The 25,743-nt window shown below is 32.0% G+C and overlaps 1 protein-coding gene and 1 long non-coding RNA gene across 2 annotated transcripts in view; both read right to left on the reverse strand.

The window, feature by feature from the left end:
* Window positions 1-811: 811 nt before the first annotated feature.
* Window positions 812-6,560, reverse strand: LOC139490464 (uncharacterized). Its single transcript, XR_011656340.1, has 3 exons — window positions 6,240-6,560; window positions 2,455-2,632; window positions 812-901 (listed from the first exon to the last, which is right to left on the reverse strand). It is a non-coding gene; the product is annotated as an uncharacterized lncRNA (long non-coding RNA).
* Window positions 6,561-11,737: 5,177 nt separating this feature from the next.
* The window catches only part of LOC139489187 (low-density lipoprotein receptor-related protein 2-like), a 50,177-nt gene continuing 36,171 nt past the window's right edge, over window positions 11,738-25,743 (reverse strand). The window contains exons 16-25 of the mRNA XM_071275370.1: window positions 23,870-23,995; window positions 22,942-23,067; window positions 22,052-22,177; window positions 20,868-20,993; window positions 19,880-20,005; window positions 18,696-18,821; window positions 17,807-17,932; window positions 16,623-16,748; window positions 13,452-13,577; window positions 11,738-11,941 (exon numbers count right to left, since the gene is read on the reverse strand). Coding sequence (XP_071131471.1) covers window positions 11,913-11,941; window positions 13,452-13,577; window positions 16,623-16,748; window positions 17,807-17,932; window positions 18,696-18,821; window positions 19,880-20,005; window positions 20,868-20,993; window positions 22,052-22,177; window positions 22,942-23,067; window positions 23,870-23,995 — 1,163 coding nt within the window. The 3' untranslated portion in view covers window positions 11,738-11,912. The remainder of the gene's footprint in view (window positions 11,942-13,451; window positions 13,578-16,622; window positions 16,749-17,806; window positions 17,933-18,695; window positions 18,822-19,879; window positions 20,006-20,867; window positions 20,994-22,051; window positions 22,178-22,941; window positions 23,068-23,869; window positions 23,996-25,743) is intronic.

Raw genomic sequence — 25,743 nt, forward strand, 5'->3', positions numbered from 1 at the left:
GCGATTTAAATACAGCAAACTACATATGGCCTTTTCCGTATCGGCCCATGTATCATTTTGATATCCCCATATCAGCCCCAATTCAGTATCAGTTTATGAAACATAACAGACCATATCTCCTTACTTTAAAACTATTTTTAGGGAATCATTCCATTATGCATATATTGATGATAAATCGAAATTCTTTTCTACGTCCTGAATATTATGAAATATTTACAATCTTGCATACCATCTGCATCATGTCGAATTGTCAATCATTATGGTCTAAAACTCCTACACACGTTCCAATTTAGTTATTCAATATTGTGTGCGTTAAACATATATACAGATAAAAATTATGCTGCTCCTTGCATGATTTCTCTTTAAATGAAATGCTGAGCGAATGTTTTTAAGTTTCTCTATATCGTCTATATCTCATGCTTGAGGAATTTCTCAATCTTGTTTTCTTTTTTCTTTCATGAAGGCGGTTGAAATATTTTGGTTTACAATCATATATCAGCTTTAGCTACAAGTTTATTGAAGCATATATATAGGAAGATGTGGTACGAATGCCAATAAGACAACTATCCATCTAGGTCACAATTTGTAAAAGTAAACCAGTATAGGTCAAAGTACGGTCTTCACAACATACATGTTCGCCCGTGTTAGTTACCCAAATTTCTAAATATGGGTTATGTGTTACGTCTCAACTATTTTCCGTGGAGTTACTTCATACGTGCATGTATTTTTGTATATGTGTGGTTAATTATTTCATCCAGCGAACACTTTACATTGTGTAATCCTGTGCTGTAAACAATACAAAATAAACTTACTGAATGGTGTAACGTAAATGAAAATAATGTCGGCATCTTTGTCAAAAAATGTTTCTCTCAAACACTTGTACTGATTTGTATTCTGTATTCTTGAATTAGAAACATAAACAAAATTTATTAAAACGCACATGGAAATGAATGTGAACAAAATAATAATTAACTAATATCATCAAGATACTTTGACTTCTTTTAATCACAACATATTTGCTACTTTTGAAGTACGCGGTTTTTCAAAGTGCGTTGAAAACATTCACTTCTCTCTGTAATTGTGACGTCATTACGAAATGGGCGTTTGTAAACACCAATTTTTAATAGAATTCTGCAAATTTATGACAGCTTTCTGAAAATCAGAAGTGACGCCACCATTCGCTCTCTAATATGTTTGCTGATATATACTGTAAATACCATATATTTTGAATGGGCTGGGGGTGGCGCCTAATACAAATTCTGAAAAGGGTAGAAAAATGGACGAAAATTTAATCTATCATCAAATATAATTCAGACTAATATACTTATATTTTTGACGCAAATATATAATATTCGTTCTTCATTTTTTGATATCAAACATTTAGCAATGCATACCCGTTGGATTTACTAGCTTAATTTTCTCTTTAACAATCATACCAACTATTCTCATTTTACATTTGCACTTGTGTAAAATCATTTATATTATCATGTAAATTAGGTGTCTATATCATTTGATAGGATGTATCATCACTTGCGTTTCTTAACTACATACTTAAAACTGTGATATTTGAGATTGATTTTTTCAACCACACTTGGCAATGATCATCAATGGTAATATGTTTACAAAATGTGTTCGATGACACATCCTGCCGTGCAATATGGCCGATACTTATTATAGTTGTTTTCGTTTAATGCTTAATAAACATTACACCAAGTCGCATCTTTAGAATCTAAAGGACTATAGCTTATATTATTTTTCATACACTCAAATACCGTATATCGGGTTATTTGTACATTTTTGCTTTTTTTCGCAACAAGATGTGAAGTTAGCAGCCGGTTCGTTTTTCGATATTCAATATCCAACCGGCTGCTAGCAGTTGTTCGATATTCAAATTTGGTTGAAAATCATAAAACAAATATTTTTTTAACATTAAAAGCATAAATTTCATTGCCGAAAGTACTGAAAAGATACGTAGGAAATCGTTTTATGACCCTTTCAAGTTGTCTTAAACTCTCGTTGTCCTCGAATATAAACCCTTGTCAATGGTTATTATTAGTTGCATATTTGTCTTTATGTATTTTAGATTTTTATCAATAAAGCGACATCAAAAATGTTTTTTTTTTATATCTTATATTGAATATCGAATATTGAATAACGAACCGGCTGCTAACTTCGCAGACATAAATCATGTCGCCACCATAAATTCCGATATAAATAAAAGTGTATATGCAAAGGTATTGATAACATTTTTGAATAATAACCGTCAAAATATTTCGTATATCTCTTTCAATGAAAATCGCGAATTGCACACCCGGGAAAATAACCCGCTATACGGTTAGTACGTATTAAAACAAATCACTATGTTTAGGTGTACGCTTTTGAAAATATTATCCATATTATTAGTATGCATTAGATTCTGTAACGGTGTAATAGAATTGATATTAGTTAACTCACTTGGTTACTAAAAATGGACCAGACTGAGCATAGCATTCACTTATAACAGTTTGTCCGTCACTGGTAACTGCTGTATACAATGAGGACTGCTGACATGTGATAGAATTGTCTGATCCATCTGATAACCCAAAATATCTTCTGTTTTGCCAGACACATGGAAAACTGCAAAGCCCGTTCACTAAGATAGAAATATTCGTATGTTTAAATTAGTAAATCAAGTGTATGTTTTATTGTCAGATATGGGTAATCTACGAAAGCCTATTAGGGTCACACAGAAAAAAAATATCTCGTAATTACGAGATAATTATCGCGTAATTACGAGAAAAATTATCGTGTGATTACGAGAACACTATCGCATAATTACGAGTTTAAATTTTGTTTTTTCGTAACTACGGAATAGTTATCGGGTAATTACGAGATAAAAAAATCTTATCTCGTAATTAAGCGATTGTTTTCTCGTAATTACGCGAACTACGAGATACATATTTTTTGTAGGACACTAACAGGTATTCGTAGTAATAGTAATGAGATACATATTTTTTTTATTCTGTGTACGTGTATAACGAGAGATTTGGAGTACACGTCAATGAGAAATACACTAAACAACAGTAAATTAAAAAAAATTTCAATAGGTCAACTATACGTGTAAACAGGTATACATGAAACTAGTAAACTCACAAAACCACTCGCACTAGTCCCAGGAATGTGAACAGACAAGACAAAGAAACACCCATTGATCGGTTCATGACGAAACTAGATAAAACAATTGTCATAACCTGGAACAAGACATAAAACAGTTTTTTAAGTTACCTGGGCCACTTATCAGCGCATAGAACTACAATACGCCGGACATTGTCAAAAAACCATGTACTCTGCCAATACGATAGTAATTTTGAACGTATTTAACTTGTCAATTGTATCTGTACTGTGTGGACGAGCTTTACATGTGTTTAGAGCGTACGAGAAGAATACACAAACGTTAATCAAACGTTCAAGTAAGGTGTGATGGCGTAAGTCTGGCGTTTGTATAATATAGATGAAATACACGCCACGAAAAAAAATGTCTCTTGCACGTATTTGAGACACGGCCCGGTCGTACCTGGGACGATTATCCGTGCTTTTGCCGTGTCTGATATGTGTATTTATGAAGTGTCCTGATATCACACCTGTCATTCAGGAAAACCAACAATCATCTATGGATCTGACTATGAACATGATGAAGACCCTCCAGTACAAACAGATGTAAAATCTGGAAAACCGAAACCACGCGCAAAAAAGCGACATTGCAGTATAAAGAATCTTGATGTGGAAATTATCTTGTTACATTGTGTAGATATAGCCCATTCTTATGAACCATGAAACATATCGACTTTAAAAATAAAGACAAAAACAAAATAGCATTGTTTCCAAGGAAGCTGAACTTGGGTTAAACAGTAAATTGTTTTATCACATATTTGTTATGAATACCTTAGGTTTTGCATATGCAATAACCTCAAAATTGCCCGGGGCAAAAAAGAGATATCCATATTGTGCCCTGTACCTAATGACGTGACGTCATTGCATCCTGAACGACACGTTTTTAATAAATTGTTTAAGATTTTACCTTTTATGTATCATTAAATTGTTATAATTGAACTTTTTTTCTCTTTTCTGCAGAACTTAAATATGTGATAAAAAGATTATAACATGTCTTTTCCATATTGGCCCAGGTATCATCCCTCGACCCATATCGGCCCTCGGCTAAAGCCTCGATGCCGATATGGGAGTCTCGGGATGATATCAGGGCCAATATGAAAAAAGGCATGTTATAATCTATACTTCTACAATTTACCTTTTTTTACACAAAGGACATTTTTAAATCATTATCATAATCCTTCTGTAACACATGTTTTTTAGTTTTAAAAGAGGGACGAAAGATACCAAAGGGACAGTCAAACTCATAAATCTAAAACAAACAGACAACGCCATGGCTAAAAATGAAAAAGACAAACAAACAACAGCACACATGACACAACATAGAAAACTAAAGAATAAACAACACGAACCCCACATTTAAAACATTTGTTACCGCTATTTGTCATTTAATAAAGTTCGATGCATTTTCGTCACTTCATTTTCGATGTTGAACGAGTGATGGAAAAATATGATGCTATATTGCACAAATAGTAAGTAAATTGAATTCTCATAATTGCAAATCAGCACTGCTGTCATTAAGGAATAGTGATTAAGTAACTACAGAACAAACATTGTTAATTTCTAATTTATCCTACACAATGACAATCACTAAGACGCTTGATAAACATTAATAGTGCAGGGATACATGCGGTCCACTCTATATGGTAAATGACGTCATTAAGGCGCGCATAATTGACGAGATTTTCCGGAGAAGGACAAACTCGAAAGAAGTCTAAATTGTTTGATGTCCTCTATCCGACTTTTAAGAACTTATGACATTATTCAAGTCTCCCAGGAACCAGTGTACAAGACTTAAAAAAAGAAAGTCAGCAGATGGTCCTTCCGACTAACGTAACGGTACCCAAATTGCACCTATTTAGCAAAACTAGCAGCGAAAATCTTACAAGAATTCCTAGAGACTAAACAATTTGTATTTTAATGATTTGATACTTAGCACATCTTTCAACATAGGTAAAACTATTTAGATATGCACAAAACGTTCACAGTATTTATCAACAGATGAAGTATTTACTGGAGAAGCAAACTGTACTGAAACGTCATCTTTTTAAAATGAGAAAATACAATATGTTACAAGTATCCATTTAAAAAATAATGAAGAATAAGCATGGACTAATATCTAATTGTTCAAAATATTTGAAGAAATTAAACAAAAGCTCTAGATCTGTTATTAGACTTTTGACGATGTGAATTTAAGCATGGATGCAATTTGGGTACTCCTCATTTCAGAATCATTGCCGGTTTTAAGGTCAGTTTAGACCAATTTTTCTATGATTCCATATGGAATAAAAATCAAATTGGTGTACCTTTATAATAAAGAAGGATACAGCTACAAAATAAACACAGAATGGACATGTTTGTCTTTATCATTAAAAAACGTAGATGAAAAAACTGTCAAAATAGGTGCAATTTGGGTACCGTCACGTTATACAGTATAAAGTATAATACTTTCTGACTATACTGTTTGAATACATTGAATCTTAAACGTTAAAATCAGCGATCACAAATCTTAAAATCAGTTGTCCCTAAGAACTTTTGTGTCAAACATGCACAGAAAATTGACTGAATCTGTATACGTTAAGGTGCACGCAAATTTACGCTACAAGAACGCTAAGCAATCGTTAGACGTGCGTTGCATTAGTTTAAAGTAGTTTGAGGTTAATTTCAGGGTTTAAGCATGTAATGCAAAATGTTGCTACTGGTAAGGTTGTCACGGCCTAAATCGATGTACCAAGATGTGCATATATAAAATAAGGAGCACGTGAAAAATTCTTCTACAAGGACAAAAAAAAAATGATACAAAAAACAAGTAAAGATGACAATTATACACTTGAGGACTTTCTTGTCTGTTCTATATATGTTTTAGTTTAAAATACAAAACATGCAAATAAGATATACCCCTTTCATTTTTTTTGCATTACCAAAATCAAGTGAAAGAAATTTTAATGCAGTTTTATTCATACACTACCTATATGTTTGCTATGGGGTAAATCATCTAAGTTTATCATTTAGAATTTCGGAGAAATGTTTTTTTTTTTTTTTTTTTTCTTTTTTTAGATACAAATTACTAGAATAAGGTGTTGCAATCTTACCTAAGCTATAGTTCAATACCAGAATAAAACCAATTAAACAGAGCTGCATAATACATGTAACATCCATTGTGTGACTGTGTACACTATTATGTGCTACCTTCCGGTATCTGTACTATATTCTAGGTTGTCAAACAATACTTTCATAAATTATCATCACCCGTCATAATAATGTCTGCTTTTTATTCATTTTTATGTTGTATTGACTTAATGACCATAAACTGTATCGTATATGCTTATCTAGTCCATTAATAATGTCCAGTTTGTCATTTAATACGTGCGTGCTAAAATAAAAAAGAAACAACTTGAAGACAGTATCAATCGAAGGTCGTCTTTATCATTTCAAGTTTATGTAGATCTTCACACGATTCAGGTCTCGCCTATATTTGTCATTGGATTTTAAATATTTTTACAGCAACATACTCCCAATGTCTCTATGTGATTTTTTAGATCAGCACTAATTGATTTTTTTTTTGGGTGTGAAAAATACACCTGGAAATATGCACATTGTTTGTTATACGATTTAAAAACCCCGGCATGCCTAGATTTCTCATAAACTTTTGTTTTTTAATCTCTTTCAAAGGTTAATATCAGAAGTATCTGAACGAGTTTAATGACAGACTGCAGTACACAACATAATATTTTTTGGATGTTCTGCTTATTGGATATGTGAGTAACATGGAAAATTAACATTGTTATGATAATTTTTAAACATTCAATTCCTTATAATTATTGCTATCCCGATAATGCTTGATCACTGAGATTAATATCTATTACTACCTCAGCATTAACTGAAAAAGTGGTATATTTCGAACTTTTGTTTTTAATTTTCGGTGATTGATTACTTTTGGGGGGAGTACATGTTCCCATGGATTGGTACATTGTAATTGTTAAACGTGCAAGTATTTAGATAGATTACAATAGGTAATATGATTCATAGCAAATACCGTACTGTTAACTGAAACTTTATACACAACAAACCAAATATTTAATATCTGCAAAGCAGGCAACATATGCACTCAATTTTAGAATTAATCCATAAAGATTCATTTTTTTTTTTTAATTTTTAAGTTATCAGTCAATATTTTGAATGACAAGGATCACCTATCCGTCAAATTTCATTTGATACCCTAATTACTAAAATATTTTTTTCATAGTTTAATATTTATACCTTTTCGAGGTATTTATTTTGTTTTAAATATGTACTAATTTCCAGTCTGTGCTTGCTTGACGTAACCCGATTTGGTGGTGTGACATTATACAACTCTATCCGAATAAATTTGCAAAGAAATCAGCTCAAACTTGTGCTCGGGACTGTCTTAAACTTGCAGCGAGGAGTATTTTGGGTCCTTTGGGTTTTTGTGTGTTTTTTGTGTGTTTTTTAGTGTGTGTTTTTGGCTGTGCATATACTGATTTTGTTCCTATATATTTGTTTTTTTTTTTCTTATCTATGTAGTTGTTGTATTCTATGGAAAGGTAATTAAAATAAAGAAGATTTTGGCACACCACACATACCTCAAACATTTGCTTAGGTTGACAAAAATGCCGATCTTGACTTCTTCTGTCTAACAGTAATATTCATTCTAAAAGTTAATATTATGGATATATTAAAGTATAACTAAATCTCGTATTGAACAAGTTGAAATACATAAGTTAAATTAGACATCTCGTGTTTTACAGTGACATGCTTATTGCATGTAAAATACATTGAAAACTTTTTTAGTGTTGAAAATAAATGTCTTCCACAGCCCAACAATCTGTTTGTAAGTGCACTCAGAATTCGTCCGGTTTAAGCTTTTGCAGAGCTAACTTGTGGATATTTGTAACACTTGCAATCAAAGCCGATTTATTTCTGTATATTATAGGGTTTGATACATGTATGTGATCCATCGTATTGTGAGTTCATAATTGACGCTGCGAGTGCTGAAACCGATATTTAGATTAACAAAAATGCATGCCTAAAATGAAGACAGCCTTGTTCGTTTCATATTATTTTGATATAGGGCGTCTGTTTTAATTTATCATATCCGCATTAGAACTCGCGGTTAACATGTGTCCTTAGCTTGCTACAAACGTAAAAAATTGTACTCTGGTCACTTTTCCAAAATTTGAATTAATATTTCAGTGTCCCTATTCCTACACGAATATAGTCATTTGCTATGAGTTTATATAAGGCAAGATCATGAAAGACCAAACAGTAAACACACATAAAACAAATTACATAAAACAAAACGAGTAACTATACTATACTGACAAATAAGACATGTGATATATACCGAATATACAGAATAAAAACCACAAACAAAATAACAGAACTCAGCACAAAATGACCAATCGGACCCCTAAGTATATTAAAGTAAAAACAAAATGCCCTACAGAAGGATTTACACAAGAAACATCATAACTGTACATGATTGTTTGATACCGAGATACACGTCGTATATAAATGCGAATTCAACTTCGGAAAAAGCAGTCTTATTCGGGAATAGATCACGTTCGGTACTAAGTAGACCAGACAACATAGATGGTAAACCACTATCTAAGACGTGGTACGAATTTCTTTAATTAGTTTTAGACACAGACACATCATGTATATCAACCAGTTCGCTATGGTGTCCCTTCTATCATTCGAATTTAAAATATGTGTGACATTGGATATGTTACGTTTGCCGACGTCATAAAACCGTTCTATTAGAGGTTTCCCGATTTGATACGTATCAGGTACGGTTGGTACGTAACACAACCGTTGGTGCTGTTTTGGAGGTATCATTTAACGCATGAAATTATCTTATTAATCACGATGAAATTTAAAGAATTGATTTGCATATCACCAAAAAACTAGCTTGACGATTTATTTGATAGCGATTTTAACGTTTCTAGAACACTGTGTTTATGATTCTTTCTCTATGGAATAACTTTGTTATGCACAAGTGGATGAATCAAACAGACCTTAAACGAACTGAGTTGAAATTGACACGACCTTTAGATTCTAAATATAGATTTGTGTTTGTGTTTGCTATCTGTATTTTGTTTTGGTTCGTTTTCTTTTAATAGGAAAAGATTTTTTTCATACAGACAAATGAATTATAATTAAAATAATAACTATAAACTACTTTCTAAAACACATGATACTGGTATTGGTTATATTTGTTAACGTGTCAAAATTGCGTAGTTTTCGTACAAAAAAAAATGTATCTTAATTAGTTGTTACATGATTTAGAATTTAGTTTTTATTATTAAAATTATTTATTTCGATCATTACACAACATATTTTGTTTGAGAGGGTGAGGGAGCTGAGATTTCATTTTGAGTGAGAAAAGGGAATTCTTCGATTTTTTTTTTTCTTTCTAGAAACGATACTAGAGAGTAAAATGAAAAATATTGAAAAAATCCGTATTTACTATTCGGTTGCCAATAAAAAAAAACACATTTCTTGAATCATCTAATTTCACTGACTAGAATAATTGTCATATAATTATACAGAGGCGGATTTAGGGGGGGTGGGTCAGGGGGAAAACGGAAAGGGTCCGCCCCTTTTCTGGAAAAAAAAATGATTAATAATATAGGGAAGCATGATTGGAGCGGGTCCCCTTTTAGGCAGTCAGTGGTCCCCAACTTATGAAAATTTCTGGATCCGCCACTGTTATCATGACTAAAATACAATTGTACTGACACTTGTGTTCTTTGAATATTTTCATTTGATAGTTTATTCGTACTTTTAACTTTTGGTAAAATTTCTCATACGTCAGAATGATGATATTTGAAACTTGCAGAAAAATATAAGAATGGTATTAAAGATAATGAATTTGAACAACTAAAATAACCTACAATTTGAAATTATATCAAAATAGAAAGAAATCGTCCTGATAAGTAAATTAAAAAAAATTACTTCATCAAAGTTGTTCCGTCGTGTTTATATTTATTCACTGTGCAGTACCTTGCTTGCACTTTCTATTTAATGTTTAGCGACCTCCATACCGAAACAGGTTTTATATTTACCTTTAACATTTTACATTTTGAATGGGGTCAAATTTGAATGTTAAAATAGCACTTATTCTATTATCTTTTCTTAAAACCTACCCTTAAAATATGCTAACTTTTCCATTTATACCGTTACATTAATAAAACAGTCAAACATAAGATAAATTATTAATGTGCTATATATACAGTGAAACCTGGCTAAACCGAATCATGCATGTATGAACCGAAAACCTGTATAAACCAAAAATGTTCTTAAAGACCAAACAGTCGATTCAGTTCTACCAGTAGTTTTTTCGTTAAAATGTTGTGTGAAGGTATTTTATGATTTGAGGAACAAAATATGATGGAAAAAATAAGGGTCCAACGACTTAGTTTTGTCACTATAGCAACCTCAGTTCCGTGTTTTTCCGAATATCAACATGATATTTGCTTGTTATCTCAACTTTCAAAAAATCCCTTTATATCAAACCATTATTGTTTCACGTTAAACAGTAGATTTGTGTCTATCAAATACAGGTTCAAGAGTTTAAGATTGCAATATTAAAAAAAATCTACCAGTGATTTCTTCATAAACATTTCAAGGAGGAAAGTGCCATGTGTATTCTTCCAAATAAAGGGAGGAAAATGTATGTCATCAGCCAATACCGAACAAAAGATTCGCGTAGAGGTTCGGTTTAAACAGGTTTTACTGTATATAGCTTGTTTTTGCCTGTGGAATTTCAAGGGAAATAAATCTTAATTACAAACCGTTCGTTGCAACGGTTACTAGCAACGGTTTGTTGAAAGCATAATCGAATACACACAATATCGTTTGTTATGAATAGGTAACACACTACATAAAAATTATACCAAGTTGTATCTAAAAATCATCCAAAGACTTTTTATAATGATTCATAAAAAATACATTGACATCAAGGACATATTATATGACTTAATTTCAAAAGATTAATGACGGCTCCCAGTCCGTACTACAGTTGGTACGGTAGCAAATCGGGAAACCTCTATTTACCGAGAGTGTAACGTAATCAAAAAGAAGTACTACCGTTTTTTTTTTTTTTGTTTTTTTTTTTATATTTTTTTCATTTGCGATAAGTAGTAAGTGTGTCCTAAGTTTGATCGGAAATATTGTTCGTGTAACCAGACTATGTTTGCTCTTATCTCCGTGTAACGAAAACAACATTTGTCATTCATAACTTTAGAACAATGTTGATTATGTACAACAAACAATCTGGACAACGACAAAAACGAGATGATACTACTGAAAAGAAAAAATTGACAATGAAAGACAGCTGGTATTGCCTTATATATAACGTATATCCAAATTCACATCTTGACTTCATTTAGATTATTCTTCCGTTATGTGTTTTTGTCGACAAAATAGTAATAACCCTTTTGGTGTCTTCCCGCTGATTTTTATATCGTTATTAAGACAGTGCATTTTATCAATGCCTGATAACGCTAATGTTATGTCTCGAATGATATACCTTGAAATAATCGAAATTATTGTAAAATGCCATGGCTGATTTCATATTTGCTTTATTACATTATGACAAAATCTGAAGACAAGCTGTGTACACACAAACTTGAAATCCCAAAAATTTACATATAAACCAAAGACGTAAAGTATGTATAACATTCGTATGATTAAAATAAGTTCGTTCTTTTACTAAAAATCCAATCCAACTACTGTGTCAGTCACGGATATTCCATGAATCGTTTGGAACCTGTATATGAAAAAAATAAAATAAATCAGCATTCAATGTCTTGCAAAATACGTTTAAACGTTTTTAGGTGAAAGTAAATTATTTTAGTATTTTGTACAGTTCACCATGTTCATAATTTTAATCCATACATTCTATAACTCAACAGTTACAAATAAAAAACAAAATGTGTGAGTATCAAGAAATCGTCAATACACATCAAGTTCTAAAATGAACAAAAATCAATGAATCTACCACAACGTATTAATCAATACCATACCACAAAAGCATAAGAGCAATATATAAATAAGCAAAACCTTAATTTCTAGACGGTTTCTCGTTGATTTCAATTTTTGTAAAGAAATTTTCATTGATTACATGTTTGATTAAAGGAACAGTCCTTGCAAAATTACTGAGTGTGCATTATCATCTGAATTTGAACCATACAAATTGCATTATTCATGAATTATTTTACATATTAATGTTCGTGAAGCTCAGTATTTAGTGTTCTATGTCGTGTTTTTCTTATCTGGTTTTAATTTTTCGGTCTTGTTTTCTTGTTAACCATTGCGTTGTCAGACTTTTTCCGACTTATGAGTTTACATGTCATTTTGCAGTTTAGAATATTTCGCCTCACTTTCATATCGTTAATAAAGAAATATTTTAGATAGTCTTTCATTGTCATAATGATGAACTGTGTTTGTCTCCGTTGTTAGGTCAGACATTTCTGCTGTCAACGGTGATATCAACAGGAAGAATAGGGTAATACAGGATTGGAATGAACAGAATAAGATAACATCGATGTAAGATATATGTAAGTATATCAGTCCATGTACAGACTCATTTTAGAAGGAACAGTTTTATGAACGACTAAAGATATCATTCAATGCATTTAAATTGTAAAACTGTAAAATACTCAAACAAACTTAAATTCATATATCGTATATTTTCCTATTTAAGTACAAACACTTGCTCGAAATAAACATAATGTTGAAGGTCGTACGGTGACCTATAGTTGTTAATGTCTGTGTCCTTTTGGTCTCTTGTGGTCCTTGTGGACAGTTGTCTCATTGGCAATCCTACCGCATCTGTTTCTTTATATAATGATACAATGCGTAGGATGTTGTAGATTCGTGTAACAATGTGTAATGATTATTAACATATTTGACACAACTATAACATGTACATGTATAAGATTAACCAATTCTTGATCTCCGTTTCGCACATCAATCTCCTGATTACGGATGCTATCGAGTACATGCTGTATTAATAACGAAAAGGGGTAACGACTTGTGTATGCTTCAACAATTTCAAATTACGTAAATATCAGGCCTTGAAGTCATAAAACTTTTGAATCGGTTTTGTGTACTCATACTCCTAAATCAACCAATCAAAATGCTGGATTTCATGTTTCGAGCATGACTTTTGTGTTCCGAGCACTGGTCAAAGTTATATTACTTCAATCACAGGTTTGTTACAAAAATGTTTTGTTTTTTTCTTATTTCATAATCAGTAAGTAAAATATTAAAAGTACCTTTGCATGTTTCTGGATCTTCATCAGACACATCTCTACAGTCCACATTTCCATTACACACCCTGTCTATGTTAATACATTGAGTATTGTCTGCACACTTTTTCTCACCAGGTTTGCAAATTTCAGCTGCAATTGATGTTTACAGTCATCACAATACAACACATGATCAATTCCTCCCCTTTTCCACATAATTTTTAACAATCAAATGTTTAAGTAAGAACGAACTTGTTGATACAATTCAGATGTAGCTTGCAAATATGAACACTACAAATTAACCCTGTTTAAACAGCAAAAACTAACTTTTTTTAAATCTTGAATACGTAAATGAAACCCTTCATATACAGTATTTAATAAAAATAGTGTTCACTCCTAATTAACTAAGAGTCGCAAATGACTCAGTATTTACAAAATAACAACGAGTTCAAGGAAACACCATAACAATATTGATTTGCCTGTCGAAAATACAGATAGAGATAAAATCTTACTTCCCACAACATAGCCATCTGTTTTCGGATGTTAATTCAGACAATATACTTTGCTAATGCTAGAAATATTTGAACAGCACTGATAGCTACTCATCGTGTATAATATTTATATTAGTTTAAAAACCACACAAATCACACTGCTGCTGAATGTTAAACTTTTGTCTTCGAGGATGGGCTGTATTATTCGTTGTCATGACATAACTTCATAAGATCATTGTCCGATCATTTATTGATCATAGAACTTTCAAATGATTTGAAACCCGAAGGTTCTGTTTTACCTTAAGGTATATATTAAGTCATCAGATTGCTGCAAATAGAAATACATCTGTAAAAACCCCCAGATTGGACGTGAACGGGCACTAATACATCCCCACAACAAAAAGACACTGAGTACAGATCTTGGACTAATCGTAGGTACTGGCATCTAGTTCCAATCCAATAACATTGCAATTCAAATAAAATATATAAAAACATTATCCTATTAAAGGTTTTATTTATCAATTTAATTCGACAACAAACAGAAACGCTATGATAAGTTTGTGTATCTTTAAATATAATTAAATCTATCACCTCAAACCGACAAAATATTAACCATATCGTTAAGCATCACGACACTTTACATCTTTATCAGAATCCTACTATATATGTGGCCGTCATACATAAATTATATATCCAAAACTCATCAAAGATACAAAGCGTATAATTGCGTACGTCAGACGCGTGTTTCGTTTTAAAAAAAACAAGACCACCATATCAAAACAGTTAAAAAGGCAAAAGAAATTCCCGAAATTGAAGATAAAGAAACTCATCATAGATACCAGGACTAAATTTATGATTTATATCGATATAAAAGATTGGCACATATTTTATAGACCATTGAAGATATAGAGCGAGTCATATTGTTAACACACCATTTTTGAAAACAGTATCTTCAGATGTTTCAGGGGTTATGATCTTTATATGCAATTAAATTCATAATTTTAGAATTCAACAAGCGAAATCAATGTATCACTAGTAAAATTTTAAGTCATGGATTTCGTTTCCTTCAATTACTTTAAATTTTTAATAAACTATTCCATAGATACAGAGATTTTGTGTACTGCAGGTAAAAAACCTATTTCGACGGAATAGCACATCCTAAATTTTACGGGGATTTTTTAACCGGGCCCGGACTTAGATGGAGAGTTATCTCATTGGCACTCATGCCAGATCTTACTATTTATATTAAACCTCAACATTTAGTACGTGCTTATCTAAAGTCAGTTCTGTGGTTGTCTTAGATTCATGTCAGTCACATTGGTTTGTCGTAAATTGTTTTGTTATGAATTAGACCGTTAGCTTTCTCAAATAGATTTTTTTTAATTTCTTTCATGTCGGGGCCTATTATAGACAATAAAACTTAAAGGGTTTCTCATGATGGATGGCTGTACGGTTGTTTATAATTGCTGATATTCATTTCCGTTTTGAGGGAGGGTCGTCTCATTGGCAGTCAGTTCACATTTCTATTCAATTCTGTTAATCTTGTTATAACAAGTGAAACTGCGAGCTACTTCTCACTGATGATACCCCCGCCGCAAGTGGATAATATTAATAGTGTAAAAATATGCAAGTGTTCGGTAAACAGGAAGTAGTCGAGTGATGAATCTGAAAACGCATCACACGGTATAGCTGACTTATAAAAATCCTGAAACCAAATTTCAGAAATCCTTGTATTGTAGTTCCTGAGAAAAATGTGATGAAAATTTTTAACTTGGTTATCATGTGTAAAATCATACAAGTGTTCGGTAAACAGGAAGTAGTCGAGTGATGAATCTGAAAACGCATCACACAGTATAGCTGACTTATAAAAATCCTGAAACCAAATTTCAGAAATCCTTGTATTGTAGTTCCTGAGAAAAATGTGATGAAAATTTTTAACTTGGTTACCATGTGTAAAATCATACAAGTGTTCGGTAAACAGGAAGTAGTCGAGTGATGAATCTGAAAACGCATCACACGGTATAGCTGACTTATATAAATCCTGAAACCAAATTTCAGAAATCCTTGTATTGTAGTTCCTGAGAAAAATGTGACGAAAATTTTCAACTTGGCTATCATGTGTAAAATCATACAAGTGTTCGGTAAACAGGAAGTTGTCGAGTGATGAATCTGAAAACGCATCACACGGTATAGCTGACTTATATAAATCCTGAAACCAAATTTCAGAAATCCTTGTATTGTAGTTCCTGAGAAAAATGTGACGAAAATTTTCAACTTGGCTATCATGTGTAAAATCAGACAAGTGTTCGGTAAACAGGAAGTTGTCAAGTGATGAATCTGAAAACGCATCACACGGTATGGCTGACATATATAAATGTTGATACCAAATTACAGAAAGGGTGGATGTGTAGTTCCTGAGAAAAATGTGACGAAAGTTTCATGGGACGGACTGACTGACGGACTGATGGACGGACGGACTGACGGACGGACTGACAGACAGAGGTAAAACAGTATACCCCCACCCCTTTTTTAAAGCGGGGGTATAAAAATGATTTTAATTTAACAAAAAATCAAGATTCATTATTTGAAATATTTGTTGATTTTAAAGTCAGAAACAGGTGGATATTCATATTGGTTTCAAATATCAAAATAGCTTTAATATATCTGTACAAATGAACATAAGCAAAAAGTAATTAGTTGCAATTACCTTTACATGTCACTGGATCTTCATCAGACTCATCATAACAGTCCGTAAGACCATTACAAACATTATCTAAATTTATACATTGATGATTGTCAGCACACTTTGTCTTGCCGGGTTCACAAATTCTAGCTGCAATTGACGTATAATGTCTTCACAATACAACACATTATCAGTTTCTCTTCCTCATAAAATTATAAACTAATCAAATTTATAAGTAAGAACTAAATAAGTATTACAATTATCTACGTTGCAAACATGAACACTTAGAATCAACCCTGCTTAAACAAAAACAAAAAATAAAAATGTTAAATACTTAAATGAAACCCTTCATATGAAATGTTTAATAAAAGTAGTGTTCATTACCACAAATGACTCCTGAATTACATAATGAACAACAGAAGCACCATAGCAATAATGATTTTCGGGTAAAAAATACAGTTCGAGAAGAAATCTTATTTCCTTCAATATAGCCAATTCTCATTTTTTGGATGTTAAATCAGAAATTATATTTTGCGAACCGATTAATGCCAGTAATATTTGAATAGCACTGCTAATTTATTCGTGTACAGAACTTACATTTGTATATTAGATTAAAAATCACAGGTCCGGTTAAACTGCTGGTAAATATTTTGTCTTTGAAGGTTGCTACTGTATTAGGGGCAGTACTATGCATTGACAGGTTATAACTTTGATAATATCATTTTCCGATCATGTATTAGTCATTGAATTTTTAAATGATTGAAAGCACTGAGGTTTCGTTTTACGTCAAGGCATGTATAACTTAAGAGATTTTTTCCAGATCTTTGAGAATTTAGATGCTTACATTTATTCATCTTTTAGATGTATTTTTGGCATTTTTTTATTCAAACATCATTTTTTGTACTCCGTGTTGAAGGCCGTACCTTGGCCTATAATCAATTGTTTACTGTTATGAATTGTTATTATAAGGAGAGTTGTCTCATTGGCAATCATACCACATCTTCCTATACCTATAAACTATAAAATCTACTGTTCTAGTATTTAAATAATTTATACTGGCAATGTCATTTACATTTTTCTTTTTTAAGTTTTGTTTCTCACCGAAACTTTTTGTTTTAACTGAGTTAATGATGAGCTCAGCCATATTCAGCACAATTATCGCCGTTCAATCAGAACCGCTTAACGTTTGTAAAACAAAAACAAATCACCTTTACACACATCTTCTTCCTCATCCGATTTGTCGTCACAATCTGGGTATCTGTCGCATATATATGATTTATAAATGCATTGCATGCCATCATCACATTTCACTTTGCCGCTTTCGCATTCCCATGCTGCAAAACAAAGTTATGCATGTTAACATAAAGTAAATGGTCGAAAGACTTTATAATCGTAGAGTCCTTCAAAACTAATTTGATATTGACATAGCCATGGCGTTGTCAGTTTGTTTTAGATTTATGAGTTTGACTATCCCTTTGGTATCTTTCGTCCCTCTTTCAAGACCCTTTAATTCATTTACAGAGTTGCAGTTTATATACAGTTTTAAACATGTAGTTTATATACAGCGTAACAGAAGGACAGTTTAAATATAGCTTTACGGATGTACAGTTTATATACAGCTTTACAAATGTTCATTTGATATGCATCTTTAGAACTGTACATCAAGATTACTTGTACTTAAGTAGCTGTGTAGCCTCATAAGCTTTCTGGTATTCTCATAGGATTCCTGATAGTCACATGCATGTATTTGGAACCATAACTGGATGTGTGTGATATCGAGCAAGGGGTCTATACTTTGCTTCTTTTCAGCACGCTGAAGGGGATTGGATAAGGCATTGAGGTATTTGTTTTCTCTTAACTGAGCAGATTCCCAAATAGCCAAATTAAATGATGAATATGAAATAGTAAAAAGTTATAACCATTAAAACGTCAAAACCCGCTGCAGTTGTTTGCACCTGTCCTAAGTCAGGAATCTGATGTCCAGAAGTTGATGTGGTTCATACGTGTTTCGTATTTCTTGTTGTTGATATATACTGTCTATATTCCACCGAAAAGGCTAAATGGACACAAAACAAAACTGACACTTCGAAATTTTACCTGTACACATATTTTCATCTTCATCAGACTCATCATAACAGTCCGTAAGACCATTACAAACTTGATCTAAGTTTATACATTGATGATTGTCAGCACACTTTGTCTTGCCGGGTTCACAAATTCTAGCTGCAATTGACGTATAATGTCTTCACAATACAACACATTATCAGTTTCTCTTCCTCATAAAATTATAAACTAATCAAATTTATAAGTAAGAACGAATTAAGTATTACAATTATTTACGTTACAAACATGAACACTTAGAATCAACCCTGCTTAAACAAAAACAAAAAATAAAAATGTTAAATACTTAAATGAAACCCTTCATATGCAATGTTTAATAAAAGTAGTGTTCATTACCACACATATCTCCTGGATTACATAATGAACAACAGAAGCATCATAGCAATAATGATTTTCGGGTAAAAAATACAGTTCGAGAAGAAATCTTATTTCCTTCAATATAGCCAATTATCATTTTTTGGATGTTAAATCAGAAATTATATTTTGCGAACCGATTAATGCCAGTAATATTTGAATAGCACTGCTAATTTATTCGTGTACAGAACTTACATTTGTATATTAGATTAAAAATCACAGGTCCGGTTAAACTGCTGGTAAATGTTTTGTCTTTGAAGGTTGCAACTGTATTAGGGGCAGTACTATGCATTGACAGGTTATAACTTTGATAATATAATTTTCCTATCATGTATTAGTCATTGAATTTTTAAATGATTGAAAGCACTGAGGTTTCGTTTTACGTCAAGGCATGTATAACTTAAGAGATTTTTTCCAGATCTTTGAGAATTTAGATGCTTACATTTATTCATCTTTTAGATGTATTTTTGGCATTTTTTTATTCAAACATCATTTTTTGTACTCCGTGTTGAAGGCCGTACCTTGGCCTATAATCAATTGTTTACTGTTATGAATTGTTATTATAAGGCGAGTTGTCTCATTGGCAATCATACCACACCTTCCTATACCTATAAACTATAAAATCTACTTTACTAGTATTTAAATAATTTATACTGGCAATGTCATTTACATTTTTCTTTTTTAAGTTTTGTTTCTGACCGAAACTTTTTGTTTTAACTGAGTTAATGATGAGCTCAGCCATATTCAGCACAATTATCGCCGTTCAATCAGAACCGCTAAACGTTTGTAAAACAAAAACAAATCACCTTTACACACATCTTCTTCCTCGTCCGATTTGTCGTCACAATCTGGGTATCTGTCGCATATATCTGATTTATAAATGCATTGCATGCCATCATCACATTTCACTTTGCCGCTTTCGCATTCCCATGCTGCAAAACAAAGTTATGCATGTTTACATAAAGTAAATGGTCGAAAGACTTTATAATCGTAGAGTCCTTCAAGTCTGATGAGAAAAATGTGATGAAAATTTTTAACTTGGTTATCATGTGTAAAATCATACAAGTGTTCGGTAAACAGGAAGTAGTCGAGTGATGAATCTGAAAACGCATCACACGGTATAGCTGACTTATATAAATCTTGAAACCAAATTTCAGAAATCTTTGTATTGTAGTTCCTGAGAAAAATGTGACGAAAATTTTCAACTTGGCTATCATGTGTAAAATCATACAAGTGTTCGGTAAACAGGAAGTTGTCGAGTGATGAATCTAAAAACGCATCACACGGTATAGCTGACTTATATAAATCCTGAAACCAAATTTCAGAAATCCTTGTATTGTAGTTCCTGAGAAAAATGTGACGAAAATTTTCAACTTGGCTATCATGTGTAAAATCAGACAAGTGTTCGGTAAACAGGAAGTTGTCAAGTGATGAATCTGAAAACGCATCACACGGTATGGCTGACATATATAAATGTTGATACCAAATTACAGAAAGGGTGGATGTGTAGTTCCTGAGAAAAATGTGACGAAAGTTTCATGGGACGGACTGACTGACGGACTGATGGACGGACGGACTGACAGACAGAGGTAAAACAGTATACCCCCCCCCTTTTTTTAAAGCGGGGGTATAAAAATGATTTTAATTTAACAAAAAATCAAGATTCATTATTTGAAATATTTGTTGATTTTAAAGTCAGAAACAGGTGGATATTCATATTGGTTTCAAATATCAAAATAGCTTTAATATATCTGTACAAATGAACATAAGCAAAAAGTAATTAGTTGCAATTACCTTTACATGTCACTGGATCTTCATCAGACTCATCATAACAGTCCGTAAGACCATTACAAACATGATCTAAGTTTATACATTGATGATTGTCAGCACACTTTGTCTTGCCGGGTTCACAAATTCTAGCTGCAATTGACGTATAATGTCTTCACAATACAACACATTATCAGTTTCTCTTCCTCATAAAATTATAAACTAATCAAATTTATAAGTAAGAACGAAATAAGTATTACAATTATCTACGTTGCAAACATGAACACTTAGAATCAACCCTGCTTAAACAAAAACAAAAAATAAAAATGTTAAATACTTAAATGAAACCCTTCATATGCAATGTTTAATAAAAGTAGTCTTCATTACCACAAATGACTCCTGAATTACATAATGAACAACAGAAGCATCATAGCAATAATGATTTTCGGGTAAAAAATACAGTTCGAGAAGAAATCTTATTTCCTTCAATATAGCCAATTCTCATTTTTTGGATGTTAAATCAGAAATTATATTTTGCGAACCGATTAATGCCAGTAATATTTGAATAGCACTGCTGATTTATTCGTGTACAGAACTTACATTTGTATATTAGATAAAAAATCACAGGTCCGGTTAAACTGCTGGTAAATGTTTTGTCTTTGAAGGTTGCAACTGTATTAGGGGCAGTACTATGCATTGACAGGTTATAACTTTGATAATATAATTTTCCGATCATGTATTAGTCATTGAATTTTTAAATGATTGAAAGCACTGAGGTTTCGTTTTACGTCAAGGCATGTATCCCTTAAGAGATTTTTTCCAGATCTTTGAGAATTTAGATGCTTACATTTATTCATCTTTTAGATGTATTTTTGGCATTTTTTTATTCAAACATCATTTTTTGTACTCCGTGTTGAAGGCCGTACCTTGGCCTATAATCAATTGTTTACTGTTATGAATTGTTATTATAAGGAGAGTTGTCTCATTGGCAATCATACCACATCTTCCTATACCTATAAACTATAAAATCTACTTTACTAGTATTTAAATAATTTATACTGGCAATGTCATTTACATTTTTCTTTTTTAAGTTTTGTTTCTGACCGAAACTTTTTGTTTTAACTGAGTTAATGATGAGCTCAGCCATATTCAGCACAATTATCGCCGTTCAATCAGAACCGCTAAACGTTTGTAAAACAAAAACAAATCACCTTTACACACATCTTCTTCCTCGTCCGATTTGTCGTCACAATCTGGGTATCTGTCGCATATATCTGATTTATAAATGCATTGCATGCCATCATCACATTTCACTTTGCCGCTTTCGCATTCCCATGCTGCAAAACAAAGTTATGCATGTTTACATAAAGTAAATGGTCGAAAGACTTTATAATCGTAGAGTCCTTCAAAACTAATTTGATATTGACATAGCCATGGCGTTGTCAGTTTGTTTTAGATTTATGAGTTTGACTATCCCTTTGGTATCTTTCGTCCCTCTTTCAAGACCCTTTAATTCATTTACAGAGTTGCAGTTTATATACAGTTTTAAACATGTAGTTTATATACAGCGTAACAGAAGGACAGTTTTAATATAGCTTTACGGATGTACAGTTTATATACAGCTTTACAAATGTTCATTTGATATGCATCTTTAGAACTGTACATCAAGATTACTTGTACTTAAGTAGCTGTGTAGCCTCATAAGCTTTCTGGTATTCTCATAGGATTCCTGATAGTCACATGCATGTATTTGGAACCATAACTGGATGTGTGTGATATCGAGCAAGGGGTCTATACTTTGCTTCTTTTCAGCACGCTGAAGGGGATTGGATAAGGCATTGAGGTATTTGTTTTATCTTAACTGAGCAGATTCCCAAATAGCCAAATTAAATGATGAATATGAAATAGTAAAAAAGTTATAACCATTAAAACGTCAAAACATGCTGCAGTTGTTTGCACCTGTCCTAAGTCAGGAATCTGATGTCCAGAAGTTGATGTGGTTCATACGTGTTTCGTATTTCTTGTTGTTGATATATACTGTCTATATTCCACCGAAAAGGCTAAATGGACACAAAACAAAACTGACACTTCGAAATTTTACCTGGACACATATTTTCATCCTCATCAGACTTATCAAAACAATCTGTGTATCTGTTACAGAGTTGTGATTCATAGATACATTGTATGCCATCATCACATTTCACTTTGCTGCTTTTACATTCTCTTGCTGCAGAACAATATTATGCATGTTTACATCAAGTAAATTGTCGATATACTTATCAAACCCTTATTTTATTTAGCGGACTCGTCTGTTGACAATACATAAAGTAGGAAGATGATAAAATCATAATTTTTTACAGAAAACAGGTAAAAAGATTAGTGCATTATTTGTACATGATTAAGGCCGTTAGTTTTCTTGTCTGAAATATTTTACATTGTCTTTTCGGTGTCTTTTGTAGCTGACTATGTGGTATGGGCTTTGCTCATTGTTGAATGCCGTACAGTTACCAATAGTTGTTAATTTCTGTGTCATGTTTTGTATCTTGTGGAGAGTTGTCTCATTGGCAATTATACCACATCTTTTTTTTTATAGTTTTAATATGTTTGTACATACACGACATGAACAATAGACAAAACCAACCTAAACCTGATTTAATAAGGAGATAAACATCACATAAACGTTTCAATAATACGTGTTTCTAGAATACCTTATTATTGGTTTCAGATAATTTGAGTTGAGGATCATTTAGGATTTACGTGTCTGTTAATTTTAGGCACAAATGGAAAAGTCCAATGAATACCTTGAGCGTATATACATAATTTTATTTTTGAAAACAGTTTATCTAAATACTTTAATCTTTCTATGCAAGTAAACCCATAATCGACTTTTGCACATCTCATGATAGTCACTATCAATATGCCTATATTTTATCAAAAAAAAAAATACCAAACATATAAACCTTCAACTACAACCCTTCATTAAAACAACTAAATGCTTAAAAAACAAAACTGTAATGTGAGTACTTCACCTTTACACATATCTTCGTCTTCGTCAGATTTGTCATTGCAATTTATGTGTCTGTCACATAGGTCTTTTTCATGAATACATTCTATGCCATCATCACATTTCATATAGCCATGTCTACATTCCCTTGCTGCAAAACAATATTTAAAGTTCAGATAAATGGTCGACAGACTTTACTTTGATAATTTCCTTCAAAACTAACTTGATGTATTATTTAGGAACCCTTAATTCATTTTTGCGATGTTGCTTATTGACGGTATACACAGTAGAATTGCAAAATTCATCATCCTTGACTGGAATCATAGGAAACAGTTTTAATATGTCTGCACACGATTATGACAATACATTAACGAGAATCTTATTATAACAACCTAGACTCTATCAAATGAACATTATGTTATCGTTTAAATAATTTGTGTTATGTATACTGCAAAAGCAGAAACTTTCGTGAGAGATTTCGTTTGGTTTATTTCGAAGAAAGAATATATCCACAAAATTAAAACTCCAACAAAAATTTAACCTTCATATAAAATTTGAAAAGACATATTTTCACTTTTTAGTTCATTCTGATTATCTGAATTTCAGCTGAATCTGTTATAACCCTTATATGTAGATAACACTTAAATAACGATTAAGCAGTTCGTTGTTAAGGATGTACACCTCTGAGGGGCCAAAAATGTCAAAAATTAAACTTTTTTCTAAACCTGATTTTTTGGTTAATATAACTGTACAAAAATAGTTGGTGAAGAAAAAATCATATGGTGGTTCGCTTCTTTTTTTTGCTAGGGCCCTTTGCAAGTACCCGATGTTGATGGTCTTCCCATTTTTCATCAATTTTTACCAACTTTTAGGGCTATTATCACGACAAAAAAATCACACTTCCACTATTAAACTTTTGTTCATACTCTCAATAAAGATAAAGTGGACCAATCTGAATAAATGAGTAAACAACTATAGGTAGGTGTTATAATAAGAAAGTTTCATCATATTTTGATGCTTTGTCGTGTCAAATTTACCATGTCAATTTTGTAAATTTGTGATTTTTCTCTGTTTAAAGAACAAAATGCATATTATTTTAACTCCTAAAAATTTGAAAAGAAAAAGTTATATGGGATGTTTATGTTTCTGGTAAAATCATGTTTTGTTCCCCTCACCCATTTTTTCTCAAACTTTCGGCTAAAAAGACTGACTTGATAAGTAATAAGATTTGAAAATATCATTACTCAAAAACAACTTATTTGAAATACACACTTCTTTGGCAGAGTTAAGTTTGATTATGATAATTATCAAATTCATTGCTATTTTTCACTTGTATCGCATGTTTTGGAAATAATTTCAGAACGAGATTTCAATGAGACTGAATGAGACTGAAACGTCAGAAGAATACATCCTTAAGGGAGTTCGCTTCTCAATTTAAAAAAAAAACTTTTCATAACACTATATTACATCGATAGGGGATTAAAAAAGGAATCCAAAGAGCAAAAAAATCTATAGGTCACCGTGTTTGTTTTCGAGATATAAGCCATTGAAGTTTTGGCTGGAAAATATTCTCTCTTGACTTTTCACAGCTTTATCATTGACAAGTTTAACGTATTAATCAACACCATACCACAAAAGCATAAGAGCAAATAGATAAAATAAGCAAAACCTTAATTTCTAGACGGTTTCTCGTTGATTTGAATTTTTGTAAAGAATTTTTCATTGATTACATATTTGATTTAAGGAACAATCCTTGAAAAATTACTGAGTGTGCATTCTCATCTGAAATTGAACCATACAAATTGCATTATTCATGAATTATTAGGTCTTTCAACCTTTCAGGTGAAAGACCTATTGTATTCGTTCTGATTATTATTATTATTATTATTATTTTTTTTT

This window comes from Mytilus edulis, chromosome 9 (genome assembly GCF_963676685.1).
Source record: "Mytilus edulis chromosome 9, xbMytEdul2.2, whole genome shotgun sequence".
NCBI classification, from domain to species: Eukaryota; Metazoa; Mollusca; class Bivalvia; order Mytilida; family Mytilidae; genus Mytilus; species Mytilus edulis.